The 14,968-nt window shown below is 40.9% G+C and overlaps 1 protein-coding gene across 1 annotated transcript in view; it reads left to right on the plus strand.

The window, feature by feature from the left end:
• Positions 1 to 14,968, plus strand: part of ift70 (intraflagellar transport 70) — a 34,514-nt gene that overhangs the window by 6,948 nt on the left and 12,598 nt on the right. The window contains exons 6-14 of the mRNA XM_080448349.1: positions 13 to 19; positions 838 to 968; positions 2,878 to 2,927; positions 4,322 to 4,474; positions 6,995 to 7,060; positions 7,882 to 7,935; positions 9,543 to 9,608; positions 11,253 to 11,329; positions 12,236 to 12,446. Coding sequence (XP_080304475.1) covers positions 13 to 19; positions 838 to 968; positions 2,878 to 2,927; positions 4,322 to 4,474; positions 6,995 to 7,060; positions 7,882 to 7,935; positions 9,543 to 9,608; positions 11,253 to 11,329; positions 12,236 to 12,446 — 815 coding nt within the window. The remainder of the gene's footprint in view (positions 1 to 12; positions 20 to 837; positions 969 to 2,877; positions 2,928 to 4,321; positions 4,475 to 6,994; positions 7,061 to 7,881; positions 7,936 to 9,542; positions 9,609 to 11,252; positions 11,330 to 12,235; positions 12,447 to 14,968) is intronic.

A 14,968-nucleotide genomic window follows, 5' to 3' on the forward strand; every position in this document is an offset into this window, starting at 1 on the left:
TTATTTATTCAGGGATAGGGTTGCGAGACATTGTGAATTCGTAGATTGAATATTTTTAGAGCTTAACCCATTAACTCTCTCAGTGCCAATGAAATAAAAAAATATGTTCATACTGTGCCAGCAATTTTTTTAAATTAAAAGTTTAAAAAAGTTCTCAGGAGCCGAGATACAGCCTTTTTCAGTAATAAGTTAAACAAGAAGTGAATGGAGCTGAATGGATTCTTTTCCATTTTTTTTCTTCTTTTTTTTACTCTGGATTTTTCGTTCTTGGCACTGAGGGCATTCAGAAAAAACTCGGGATAACTCGTTTTTTGGCACTGAGAGAGTTAAGACCTGAAGCCGATTCTACAAATGTTTTCTAAATCCCAACAGTTTTCTAAAAAGCGTTTCTATATCAGTTCTCGAAACTTTTTCATAATTGTCAAGGACCCCCAAAATTTTATGTATTTGGCCGCGGACCCCCCACCTCAAAATATTTTGTTCCAGGGGATTTGAGTTAAAAATGTGCTTTAAAAGAATACATGTTCAAAGATTTGCACACATTTTTCACACATTTTCAAAAATAGCAGATCTACAAGCTCGTAATGAGCTTGTAGATCTGCTATTTTTGAATAGCCAAAGTGTAAAATAATGATTTTTTAGCTCAAATCTAAAAGTGACACAGATGCGTTCCAGGTCTTAATGGGTTAAGTGGTTATATAAAGTCATTTTACTATGGCGGGCCAAAATAGGCATTAAAACAGTAAGTAGGTGCAGCGGAACACCACTTGGATTGCAGCACAAAATGATTTAACATACTTGAATGTTTGTCTTGTGGCGCTTGCGTCCGTTCCACAGAACTGAACGTGGGCGTGACCCACGGACGGCATCGACGTGCGGCAGCGTGGGCAACACCCTGGTGCTGCACGAGACGGCGCTGGTGGAGAGCTTCAACCTCAAGGCCGCCATTCAGTACCAGCTGAAGAACTGTGAGAGGAACACTGACACGCGTCATCCAAACACAAGGGGACGGCAGCTCAGAGAGTATAGCCTCGATCTCTAGGCTTTTATTTTTTAGTTTTGCTAAAAAATAAAAGCCTGGACCAGCGAGTCGGTGTGCAGTGGGCGACACTCCAAATGTTGTGTTGACGGGGCGGGGGCTGACGGACAGATCGGTGAACCAATGGGATCACACGCATTCTCTCTCGGAGATGTTAAACCCGCCCCTCTATGCCAGACATGAGCCACGCTAGGGCAGTCTACTCAGAGAGAGACACAGAGAGAGAGAAAATACTAGTGGAGAGACTGAGAAAATCTGTGGTGTAAAGCATCTAAGTACGTTTCTCAGAGAGAGAGAGAGAGAGAGAGAGAGAGAGAGAGATGCATTGCATACTGTAGGAAAGAGAAGCGAGGTGAATGACAGATGGAAGAAATGTACAAAGAGCGGGAGTAGACATGGAGAGAAAGACTGAGAGGGGAGTGGAGGAAAGAGTGACAGAGAGACTTCAGGATCAAAACAAGAAAACAAGAGAAAGAGAGGAGAAGGAGGGGGTGGGACGGTAGAGTGAGCCCCACACGGAAAGACTCCAGACTCCCTTTTTTATTTTATTTCACTACCCTACGCTACACAGTAGAATACTCAGTGTTCATTTAACTTACAAATGGATAAATGAACACTAAGGATTTTACTGCGTACGGACACACACACACACACACACACACACACACACACACACACATGCTCACGCATGCTCACATGCACCACACTTTCTCATCTCCACACCACCAACCTCCGACACATTATTACTTTATTAGGCAGATGGCGCTTACAAATAGTGCAAGATCACGCTATGCTATGGCACACAAAAGGAGACATAGGGTAGTCTCGTGCCCACATTAACAAATGAATGCTGCCAGAACCACAGGGTCAGGGTTTCCCTGCTCCACTCGTGTGTCTTCTCTCTCATCAAGGGTGGGAGGATGAGACGAAACCCAGAGACAAGTTGGAGTACTTGGCGCCGACTCCCACTCGTGTGTTTTTTTTCCGTAAATGAATGCCCTACTTGATCATTCACACAAAAGCATCAGCTACTTTTGCTATTTTGTATCCTGAAAAGTAACAGTGTTGGACATATGAGGTTTCCACGGAAATTCCACCCAACAGAGACGATATAGAGGATGCATTAGCATTTAGCCCACGTGCCCAGCGAGGAGGCATGAGAAGCAGTAGTTTGAATTCAGGGCAGTGGTGTAAAAAGTAGTTCAATGTTTTACTTAAGTAAAAGTATCAATACTGCAATGTAGAAGTACTCTGTTACAAGTAAATGTACGGAATTCAAAATGCACTTAAGTACAAAAGTATTGGTATCCAAAAGTACTTAAAGTACCAAAAGTAAAAGTACTAAAATGTTTGAAAATAGCAGATCTACAAGCTCACAACGCGCTGTGAACTTGTAGATCGGCTATTTTCAAATAGCCGAGCTAAAGTGGTTAATGTGTGTTTTATAATGTAATAATTGATATCTGCAAAGTAACTAATAACTGTAATTTTTCAAATGATTGTAGTGGAGTAAATTTACAGTATTTGGCTCTGAGATGTAGTGGTGTTGAAGTAAAAGTATAGACAATTGGAAATACTCCAGTAAAGTAAAAATACCTCAAAATTGTACTACTTAAGTACAGTACTTGAGTAAATGTACTTAGTTACTTTACACCACTGGTAGGGAGTACAGCAGAATAAGTCAGTAGACTGCAGTAGAATAAGTCAAAAGAAACAACATCCATTTGTCACCCAGAATATATCATATATGCAAACAATGAACAACAGAAATGGATGCATGCTAACTGAAATGGACCGCACATTTTCTGTTGTTTTTATTTTTATGTGGATTCCTCTAGTGGAAGGTGCGCAAGATGCCTTGACCGACATGCCCCCCAGATCAGAAGAGGTATTTCTGCCATTTCCCAATGTTTTTTTTTTACATTACTGTGTGTAGCACACGCGTAGGTGTGTTTTCAGATTCAGCCAACTTGGTCAAGGTCGATTCTTCTGCAGCCCACCTCATACACAACACAACAAAAGACTCGCAAGCAGGGAAGCCACGATCCCTTATGCTCTATTTTATACTTGGCTCACTATGGTGAAAATATACAAGCTCACAACACATAGCTATTCTTTTTTTAAATATTTAATTAAAACAAAAATTAAAGGTAAATGGTGCATTTACAAAGCGCCTTTGTCCAAAGCGCTTTACAATGTGCATTACATTCACACACACATTCACACAGACACCAATGGTGGAGGAAACCATTGAAGTCACCAACCTCACGCTCATCAGGAGCAATTAGGAGGTCAGTGTCTTGCTCAAGGACACTTTGATACTAACCCAGGGGGAGCCGGTCATCGAACCGGGAACCTTTCGTTTCCCAAGGTGCTACCTCCTGAGCCCCTCTCCCATTAGTTAACTTGTAGCTGATAAAAAGAGAATTCTCTTACCTTCTCTTTTTCCTCTGCATTTGGATATAGTGTATCATGGGTCCACTGTTTAATGTTCCACATTAACAATCTGTTCCTTCCTTGACTGCTTGTTTATAAACCATGTATAAACATATAGTCCGTTCCTACTTTGGGCATGTCATTATAGGCGAACATTTTCAAAAAGTATTTAAAGACAATTCAAAATCAGCAGATCTATTAGGGCTAAACCCATTAAAGGGACACTTCACCCAAAAAAAACTTTGTTTCAATGGATTGGTCACCCCATGGAGACTTGAATTCATGGATATTTTTTGAGTTTTTTGTCTCATTCCTAAGACAATAATTTGATGACCGGCAGCGGTTCCGGTAGGAGACACAACAAGTCTCCGTTGTGTCTCCTACCGGAACCGCTGCCTACCGGTCCGCTGGTCATCAAATTATTGTCTTAGGAATGAGACAAAAACTAAAAAATATCCATGAATTCAAGTCTCCATGGGGTGACTAATCCATTGAAACAAAGTTTTTTTGGGGTGAAGTGTCCCTTTAAGACCTGGAACGCATCTGTGTCACTTAAGATTTCTTTGGCTATTCAAAAATAGCAGATATACAAGCTCATGGTGCGGCACCGAGTGCCGTGCGATGAGCTTGTAGATCTGCTATTTTTGAAAAATCTTGAAAAAAAATGTTTTAGATTTTTTTCAAAAAACTGTTAGGATTTAGTGTGTGTGTGTGTGTGTGTGTGTGTGTGTGTGTGTGTGTGTGTGTGTGTGTGTGTGTGTGTGTGTGTGTGTGTGTGTGTGTGTGTGTGTGTGTGTGTGTGTGTGTGTGTGTGTGTGTGTGTGTGTGTGTGTGTGCCCGCCATAGGAGCTGGACGCGGTGACCCTCCACAACCAGGCTCTGATGAACATGGACAAGAAGCCCACGGAGGGCTTTGAGAAGCTGGCCTTCCTCCTCCAGCAGGTCCCCTTCCCCCCGGTCACCTTCGGTAACCTGCTGCTCCTCTACTGCAAGTATGAGGTAAAACCACCGTAAAATGCGTGTGCTCCTCTACTGCAAGTATGAGGTAAACCAACCACCATAAAACACTTGTGCTCCTCTTCTGCAAGTATGCAATTTAATGGCATTCAAAACATTCCAGAATGTACTGTACACGTCCTGAGTGTGACCTGGTTCATCAGAGGTTCAGATACACTGTCTATACAACAGGGTGAAACTCCAAAGCATTGGGGACAATAAAGTTGAAGTTGAGAAGACAAAATCCATAATATCAAGTGAGTTTTTTGTGGAATTTGAGGAATATATCTAAACATAAACAGTGTCTCCTTTAAAATGCACTGCTCCTGCACCCACCATAAAAGGCCTGTGCTCCTCTTGAGTCCCACTGGGCTCTCTCTATAAGGTTTGTGAAAAGGACCTAAATTGAAATTGAGGCGCCCCAGCCTGTAGGAGTATGTGCAATGACCAATACCACCCTCCCCGCCCGGCTTCCTTCCCCTGAACACGGGCCAATTGTGTTCGCATAGACGCCCGACAAAGCCGGACGCACCACGGCGGATTCAAACCCACAGCTTCTGTGGTGGTGGACGGGACTCCCTCTTTCCCAGGTGTTTCGCCCAGGCGGGCGTGGTTTTGGGACCCATTTGTGGGTCGCGGACACATTTTTATGGGTCGCGACTCGCTTCTTATTTAAAAATGTATATATATATATATATTTCAAAAGATTTTCAATTTATTTTTTCGGATTTCTTTCTCACAATTATTCATAAAAAAATCTAAATTCCATAACAAAATACATTTAAAAAAACGTAAGAAATAGTGAAAATAGCAGATCTACAAGCTCACAACTGCGACGCGTTGTGAGCTTGTAGATCGACTATTTTTACTAGTTTGGGTCCCGGGAAGACATCAAATTTCTCTTTTGGGCAGGGACTTAACCACTGCGCCACCCTAGCGCTACTGGACCTGCTACTCTTTGATGCTTTTGTGTGACGCTGTAGTATGATCAAGCACGGCACTAATTCATGAAAAAAAAAACACAAAAAGTTAGAATATGGAGATACAGTAAGAGGTTTCTGCCTGACAGCAACGTTGTACAGCCTGTTGTCTTGCCCGGCTCACGCCTTTCTCCCATGTAACTTACTATGCACAGCCGCGGTCTCAGGAAGAACGCACCCGCTGGTCTGTTTAATGAGTGTTTCTGCCGGTGTGGGTTTGTAATTGTTTTGCATCAGGAAGCAGGATCTCACCCCCTCTCCTCGTGGTGCGAGCCTTAACCCATTAAAACCGGGTTGTTGTCGGGCAGAAACCAGCTAACTCAATTTTTCCGCTTTTGCATTTTTTCCCATAAATCAGTGCTATTGAACACCCTTTACGTCTGTGTGTTGGTTAAAAAAGATTTAACAGATGAAAAGTATTAAAAAGCGCTTCTGACAAAACCAGCTAACTCCATTGGATCCTCAAACTTTCTGCTAAACCAGCTAACTCCACCAAAGAGGGGTAGAGTTAGCTGGCTTTGCTGACTCCAGGCTCCACCCACTTTTGACCTCCAACCTCATTGAGAGCTTGGAGGTCCATTCAGCTGTTCTTATCGATGATGAACAAAACCTCCTAACTCCACTTTTTGTTTAGTTAATTTCCTGAAAAATGAACATTTTGTAGTTTCTGCCCGACAGCAGAGATATACATGTATTTGTATTTCTTTCAAAGCAAACATTTTTAACTCAAATCGTTTCTTCTGGGGGTCCCTTGAACAAAATATTTTGAGATGGCGGTCGGCGGCCAAAGTTATGTAATTTTTGGGGGTCCTTGACAATGAGAAAGTCATGAGCACCACTGATATAGAAACAAACGTTTTTCAGAAAACTGGATTTAGAAGACATTTTTTTAATCAGCCTCAGGTCTTAATGGGTTAAAACCAACTCTGCTGGTGATTAAAACTAAATATAGACAGACACAGAGAGTGTGACTCAAGCCAACAGTGTCATTAATACCATTTTAATGAAATGTTCTCTGTGGTGTGTGAGCAGGGGGGGAACTGCTGGGTGCTAGTTTTTCATTAAGAATAGACTGAGAAGAGATGTAATGCAGAAAGAGATCGCTTTAGATTGTGTCTAACGTTTGTCAGTTTTATTCTATTTGTCATGAGTTATGCTGTTTCATTTATTTTTGTTTAAATTCAGTTCAGTGTGTTGTTTCTGGTTAGCGTTGCTCTATTGATGCATGCTCTATATAGCATATATATTCATATTTTTTTTCGTCATTTAGGATAATTGTTGTTTTTTGTCTTTGGTATGTGTGTGAATGGGTGTATTGTATTGGTTCTTTAATTGTTCTTTGATTTTTGCTCATCAATTTTATAATTGCACTGTAATGTTTTTAATTGTGCTGTTTGACCCCTGCTGAGGCAGTGACTAATGGGGATCTAAAATAAACAACAACATCTCTCTGTCTGTCTGTCTGTCTGTCTGTCTGTCTGTCTGTCTGTCTGTCTGTCTGTCTGTCTGTCTGTCTGTCTGTCTGTCTGTCTGTCTCTCTCAGTATTTTGACCTGGCTGCTGATGTGTTGGCTGACAAGGCTCACCTTACGTACAAGTTCCTCTCCCCGGTAAGTAAGTAATACAGGTGGAAGTACTAAAGTTAAAGTAGCGATACCACAATGCAGAAATAGTCCTGTATTCAAAGTTGTACTTGAGTAAAAGTACAAAGTATTGTCACAAAAATATACTTATATGTGTATTTATTTTAGCAGTAAAATCACGTTGAGACAACAAAAGTCTCTTTTGCAAGTTTGAACTGGCCAAGAAATTACACAAAAATAAATGTACTCATTATGCAGAAATCGTCCATTTCACAATCATATTATTGTATTGTAAATATAATGCATTAATGTGTTCATCACTTTACTGTTGCAGCTGGTAATTGTGAAGCTGATTTGAATGCCTTTATGTGCTGCTGGGTAGTTTAACCTATATTACATCTTCATTTATTTGTTAATGTATACTCTGTATTAAGTAACAAGTAGCTAAAGCTGTCAAATAGTTATAGTGAATAAAAAAAAAAAAGTACAATATTTGCCTCTGAGATGTTGTGGAGACGTGGAGTATAGAAAAGTTGAACTCAAGTTAAGTAAAATTAAGTAAAATTGTACTTGTACAGTACTTGAGTAAATATACTTAGTTACTTTCCACCAATGAGTAACGCTCCATACAAACCATGATATCGTTGGGAGGGAACCTCATATGTCCAAAACTGTTACTTCTCAGGATTCAAAAATAGCAAAAGTAGCAGATCTACAAGCTCAAAATGCATCGCTTTGTGCCGGGAATTCTAAAAAGTTAGAATATGGAGATTAGAGGTTGCTGTCCGACAGCAACGATTATGGGAGTTTGTGTGCTGATATTGAGATTATTCTTTTTCGGTCCTCAGTACCTGTATGAGTTCCTGGACGCCATGTTGACCTGCCAGACAGCGCCAGAAGAGGTAACACTGTTCAGAACAATGCTCACAGCTTTTTCTCAAAATGACCCTAGAGCTCAAACTTTTTTGGTGCCAAGGACCCCTAAATTGATATATAGTTGGCCGCGGACCTCCATCTGAAAATGTTTTGTGCCAGGGGGACCTTCAGAAGCAAAGATTTGAGTGAAAAGGGTTCACTTTAAAAAATATATATATAACATATATATATATTCAAGGATTTGCAAAAATGTTCAAGATTTTTCAAAAATAGCAGATCTACAAGCTCATAGCGCGGCACTCAGTGCCGCACTATGAGCTTGTAGATCTGCTATTTTTGAATAGTCAATGTATAAAATATGGTTAAAGTGGTTAAAATGATTGTCGCTATATTAAAGGAGTAGTTCCCCCAAAAATGACTTATTTTCTATCAATTGCACACCCCATGAAGCCTTGAATTCATTTTTTTGTTTTTATCGCATTCCTAAGCCAATAATTTGATAACCGCGGTCTTTCCGGTAGGATACACAAAGAGTCTCCTTTGTGTCTCCTACCGGATACATAGGGTCTTTATTATTATCATCAAATTATTGGCTCAGGAATGCGACAAAAACAAAAACATCTCTATGAATTCAATGCTTCATTGGGTGTGTAATTGATAGAAAATAAGTCAATTTTGGGGGTGAACTACTCCTTTAACTACTTTTGCTGGGGACCCCCTGGAACACCCCCCCCCCAAGGATCCCTGGGGGTCCGCGGATGTCTGCTGGTTTTCGTTCTAGCCATTTAATCAGGGAGCAGTTTTGACATGGTATCATGGCACACTAGATAAATAACTAAGATAATCAACGACAAGACACAAGATTATCCATAATGTATGAACAATGCAGAGGCTACCTACCCCTCCCCCACCCAACACGAAATAGAGGGGGGGGGTGTCTGCCTCTGCAGAGTACGACATTTTTAGATGCAGACAGTAACCACACAGCTTGGCGTTGATTATCCTGCTTATTCCACAGCCACTTATTTTTGGGAGATTAGAAACTTAATGTTGGCACTTGGCACTATCTACTTCATCAACCTTGGAATAAACATTGCATTACTACTCCAGCAAGTGGGAGAAGCTGTAATAATGACCTAGAAATGAGTACCAGCTGAGTACACTACAATGTTTATCAAGCGTGTATTAACCCTTTAAGCCCGGGAACGCGTCTGTGTCATTTTAAGATTTCTTTGGCTGTTCAAAAATAGCAGATATACAAGCTCATAGTGCAGCACCGAGTGCCGTGCTATGAAATCTTAAAATGACACAGATGCGTTCCCGGTCTTAATGGGTTAATTTAGAACAGCGATGAGGCCGCTACGCTACGTTATGTGTGCAATTATCTCAAAATATTGCTCCCTCTACGGCCAGTCCGAATCGAGTATTCTCTTTGGCCACGGTGGGAATGCAATCAACTAGCTGGTAGAATGGAAATCTACGCTGCAAAAAAAATCCAAATGGACCCTGTGGACTGTGTGTGGAGTAGTAATCAGTTGAGCTGAGAACCATGGCCATCTATTTCCTTCTGTTCTGTGAAAGAACCGTCGTAAGGTTCTTAATGTTTGCCCTCCTGTCTGTCTCGGTTCAACAGGCCTTCAGGAAGTTCGACGAGATGAACGCCAAGCTGACGGAGCAGCTACGCAAGCTGGCCAAACAGGTGCGCTTCAGCTTGTATTCATGTCCCACCCAGTACAATATGGTTGCAGAGAGTGACTTAAAAATAGTAATAGAAGCGACACAAACACAACACACACATAAATGAAGTGGCAAAAAAAAAGGTGCAAAGGATGCAGGAAGATTCTTCAGCGATCATGCCTCCATGTCTTTTCTCCCTCTAGTCTCTGGAGACAGACTGGTTGCTCACATCATTTCACAATGCTTTTCATCTAAGCTGAAATTTTGTTTAGAAAATAAAGCGGATGTCCCGCCTCCCCCTCACGTCCGTTTCGTCTTTGCAGCTGCGTAATAAGGACTGCTTTACGACAAATGATTCAAAGCCTATCTAGCTTGCTGCTTGGCAGAAATGGGAATCCAAACATATATTTGAAAGATATTTAAAAATATATTTTTGTGAACAGAAATGACAGAGAGATGACAGTTTGCAACTATGCGAGGCGCAGTTACAGACTCTGTAGCGTTCTAAGATTGTGGAAGAGTTGGCTGGGTAGACTACTCTACCCCAGTGGCTCTCAACCTTTTCAGGCCGTGACCCCCCCAAAATAATCATATTTGAACTGGGGACCCCCCACCCTGAAAAGCACTTGGAATTGTAGGAGTCGAGGCGTTGTGAGCTTGTAGATCTGCTATTTTCACAATTTCTGCCTCTTTTTTATATTATTTGACAATTTGGCCAATGTTTTTAGTGTAGTTTGTTGATTACTTTTGATGCAGTAATGGTCTTTTTATTTTATTTTATTTTTTTATTTTTGAGGCATTAAGTCCTTGAATTTTCACTTCACTGTCATCTGGGGACCCCCCAAAAGTATGTGGTCCCCCCTGGGGGTCCTGACTCACAGGTTGAGAACCACTGCTCTACCCCACTCTGAAGTAACTAGTAGATTATAAGGTCTTTCATTGCAGAGTGATCGTTTCTTGGCGCACTGAGGTCCAAATGTAGCATGCGAGTATATTACTTTATACTGTACAGACTCGGTACATTTTTCATCATCACAATAATGATCACATGATCTTATGGGTCAGCGGTTCTCAAAGTGGGGTCTGGGGACCACCAGAGGTGCTCGATGGGGTTTCAATATCAGATGGTTTAATAGGGTTTAATTAGGTTGATTAAATGTGAAACTTTGAATTCTGGTGCCCTATAGTGGTTGTCTACTTTTAGCCTATCAAACACTAGGAAATAACAGTATCTCACCTACATACAGATTATTAAAGGAAGGAGGAAGGAGCTCTGTACCAAATCTCCCCCCCCCCCCTTCCCCAATGTGTAGGTCTGACTAAATAATCAATGTCAATATAAATATGTCGCGTCTGTCGGGCAGACACCTTGTATCTCCAAGTTTAAACATTTTAGTTCAGTTTGTTCATAAATCAATACCGTACTTCATCACATCACACAAATGTTTCACAAAAGTAGTGAAAATAACAGATCTACAAGCTCACACTGAGCTTATAGATCGGCTATTTTCGCTATTTAAAATGTTTTTAAAATAATCATAAAAAAAGAAACTGGTTTGGACATACAAGGTTTTCCACCCGACAGCGACGATATATAAACGGAAAACCGATTGTGTTATCAATAAAGAAGTGTGCTTGATTGTAGTTCTTTCTCATCTCCTTAAAGGTGCAAGAGGTCAGAGTGGCTCGAGACAACGAGGGCCTTAAGAAGGCACTGCAGGACTATGACCAGATGCTGGAAAAGTGAGAGACACACACACACACACACACACACACACACACACACACACACACACACACACACACACACACACACACACACACACACACACACAAACACACACCTCTAATTGTGCTCAAGTGGAAGTAGAAATTATTTAACTGTGTTGATATTTCAAATATCAACTGCCTAAAGTACTTAAGCGACAAACACACAATTCTCAGTTCAGGTTGAGGAGAACATTTGAGTCAACAAAATGTATCAATATCCCTGTTTCGAACAGGGATATTGGTCCAAGACCAGCATAGCATACCATCTGTGACCTTTTCTCTTCCTCCTGAATGGCCATGTCACTCCTCTCGTTTTCCTCCTAAATGACTCTGTCTCTCCCCTCATCTTCCTCCTAAATCAATGGTTCTCAAAGTGGGGTCCACAGCTTAATGTCAAAAATCTGTCTAACCACTTTAAACCTATATACATTGGATATAAGCTTGTAGATCTGCTATTTTCTTTTGTTTAAAATCTTGAAAAAAAATGTTTGAAACATTGTAACAACAGAAAATGGGGGTCCCTGGCACAAAGCATTTTCAGATGAAAACGTTTGAGAACCAACTGTCCTAAATGCAGTGTTGATTTTGACAGCAAATTTTGATTTAGTTTTAGTCATAGTCTTTTGAATACAATTCTGTTAAGTTTTTGTCACGTGAAAATGGATTTTTGGGATCTCTTCTCCACTAGTCCCTCCCAAACATTGTAGTCTAGTTTTGATTTGTTGACGTAATTGTCATCATAGCTTAGTTTTTATTTACTTTTCGTCAGTGAAAAAAGGTAGACATTTTTCGTCAACAAATCAACACTGCCTAAATGGCCATGTCCCTCCCTCCCCCCACGTCCTTCACGTCTGACCGGCCCCATGGTCTCGTCCCCAGATACATCCCGGTGCTGATGGCCCAGGCCAAGATCTACTGGAACAGGGACAACTACCCCATGGTGGAGAAGATCTTCCGCAAGTCGGTGGAGATCTGCGACGAGCACGACACCTGGAAGCTCAACGTGGCCCACGTCCTCTTCATGCAGGAGAACAAGTACAAGGAGGCCATCGGCTTCTACGAGCCCATAGTCAAGAAACACTACGATAACGTAAGTTGGTCGTGGGTTCCCCGGGCCACTACATTTAGCATACAAGCAAGATTCTTCAGTGTCGCTTAATAGGCTCTGTGCACAGTAGCCATATTGGAAAGAAATTGGGCCCCTTCTTACTTGCTTCACAGGTGTTACGAGTGACACTAATGAAGACTCTGTTCCATTCTGGTCAGGGTGCTGATATTGTGCATGTTGGCTCACTAGACACACTCCATTTTGGTTCCCAAATGGCCCCTTATGGTGGGTGTGTAACTCTGAGAGTGTACAAATGGAACCAAATGGACCTGTGAGGGTCCATTTGGTTCCATTTGTACACTCTCAGAGTTATGGGGGTCCTTGAAAATAAGACAGCCACTGTGCCACACTAAATGGAACTGAGCCTTAATTACCGTAGTATTATTGGTAACACCTATGAAGGAAGTAAGGAAGGGGCCCAATTCATTCCCAATATGGCTGCTGTGCATAGAGCCTATTTGTCTCTAACTCGGAGAGTGTACAAATGGAACCGCTACGGGTCCATTTGGTTCCATTTGTACACTCTCAGAGTTAAAGTAACACCGAGATGGAGTTTTGGACACATACGTAATAAAGTGTAAACGCAGTGTTTTGAATACACATGCAACAACTGCTGTAATAATAATAATAATAACAACACATAACATTTATATAGCGCTTTTCTGAGTACTCAAAGTCGCTTTACAAAACCGAAAACTAAATAAAAACAACTTTATTAGGAAAGAAACTATATTAAAAAGTTAAAAACTATAGAAGCAAAGGTAAAAAGGGGGGTATTAGGTAGGGAATGCGAGTCAGAAAAGGTGGGTTTTGAGTGTGGTTTTAGACGTGGCGAGGGTGGGGGCAGCTTTGATGTGAGCTGGGAGTGAGTTCCATGGGAAGGGGCGGCCACCGAGAAGGCCCTGTCACCCAGTGGTGTAAAGTAACTAAGTACATTTACTCAAGTACTGTACTTAAGTACAATTTTGAGGTACTTTTACTTTACTGGAGTATTTCCAATTGTCTATACTTTTACTTCTACTCCACTACATCTCAGAGGCAAATATTGTACTTTTACTCCACTACAATTATTTGAAAACTTTACTTACTAGTTACTTTGCAAATATAAATTATTACATTATAAAACACACATTAACCACTTTAGCCCTATTTTATAGCTAGGCTATTTGAAAATAGTACTTTAAGTACATTTTGATACCAACTAGTAACTTTTGTAGTTTTACTCAAGTAAATTTTGAATTTTTGACTTTTTCTTGTAACAAACAGAGTACTTCTACATTGCAGTATTGATACTTTTACTTAAGTAAAACATTTGAGTACTTTTTCCACCACTGCTGTCACCCCACGTTCATTTCTTTGTCCTGTACGTGGAAGGATATAAATGTTAAGGTGTGAATACAAGCAGCAAGTTCACCTTAACATGAAATAGTGACGGGCAGCTCAGATTGTAATTTTAAAAAGCAAGTAACATTTAAAATGGCAACTTAGTAAAACAAAACTGTGGCTATAGAACACAGTATTGTAAATGCTTTCTTTTGCCGTGAAGCAATGTAAAACTATTGTAACAAGGCTGTCTGTTTGTCTGTGCAGATAGACGCATTGTATTGTATTTTAGTATGTCACGCTGACCGCACATTTGTCCACCAGGGTGTGCTGTAAGTGGATTCCAGGAACTCTCTGGGTTCGTTTAGGCCGGGGGATCTGAATGGAGGCTTAAAAGTCTGTAACTCTGACTGTCAGAGTTAAGGGGAGACCTTAAATAATGTAAATACCACAGTATGAGGACACTACTGTGCGCAGTGATCTACGTTTTGCGGGGGAATCATTCCAATGCCAGGTGTAAACAGAGCCAATAACCTCGATTCATGAAACGTGGATTAATATCAGTTACAATCAAAGTTTCTCCTTTGTTGTTGCCATATCATTTCTCAATACTTTACCCCATCTGTTGGTAATGATACCATCACGTCAAAGGCACACATTTTAATAACGCTAATTATGTTGATGATGTTAAAACTGGTGCTAATGTATGTTGAGTCAGTGATTTTTTACTATTGAAGGGAGTTAAACATTGAGAATCTTTTTTTCATATGGGGATATCTGATCAAAAGCCAATCTTTACCAATGCCAATTGTGAGTTAAAGGGATAGTTCACCCCAAAAAAAATAAATCTATCGATTAGTCACCCCATGGAGACTTGAATTCATGGATATTTTTCAGTTTTTGTCGCATTCCTAAGACAATAATTTGATGACCAGCGGACCGGTAGGCAGCGGTTCCGGTAGGAGACACAAAGGAGACTCTTTGTGTCTCCTACCGGAACCGCTGCCGGTCATCAAAAAAAGTCATTTTGGGGTGAACTATACCTTTTTAAGGTTAGCTGAAGTGGTTAACCCGTACATGTGTACACAGTGTGTGTGTACACACACACACACACACACACACACACACACACACACACACACACACACACACACACACACACACTACTCCAAGTACATGTC

Source organism: Gymnoscopelus braueri, assembly GCF_963280865.1.
Source record: "Gymnoscopelus braueri genome assembly, chromosome: 13".
NCBI classification, from domain to species: Eukaryota; Metazoa; Chordata; class Actinopteri; order Myctophiformes; family Myctophidae; genus Gymnoscopelus; species Gymnoscopelus braueri.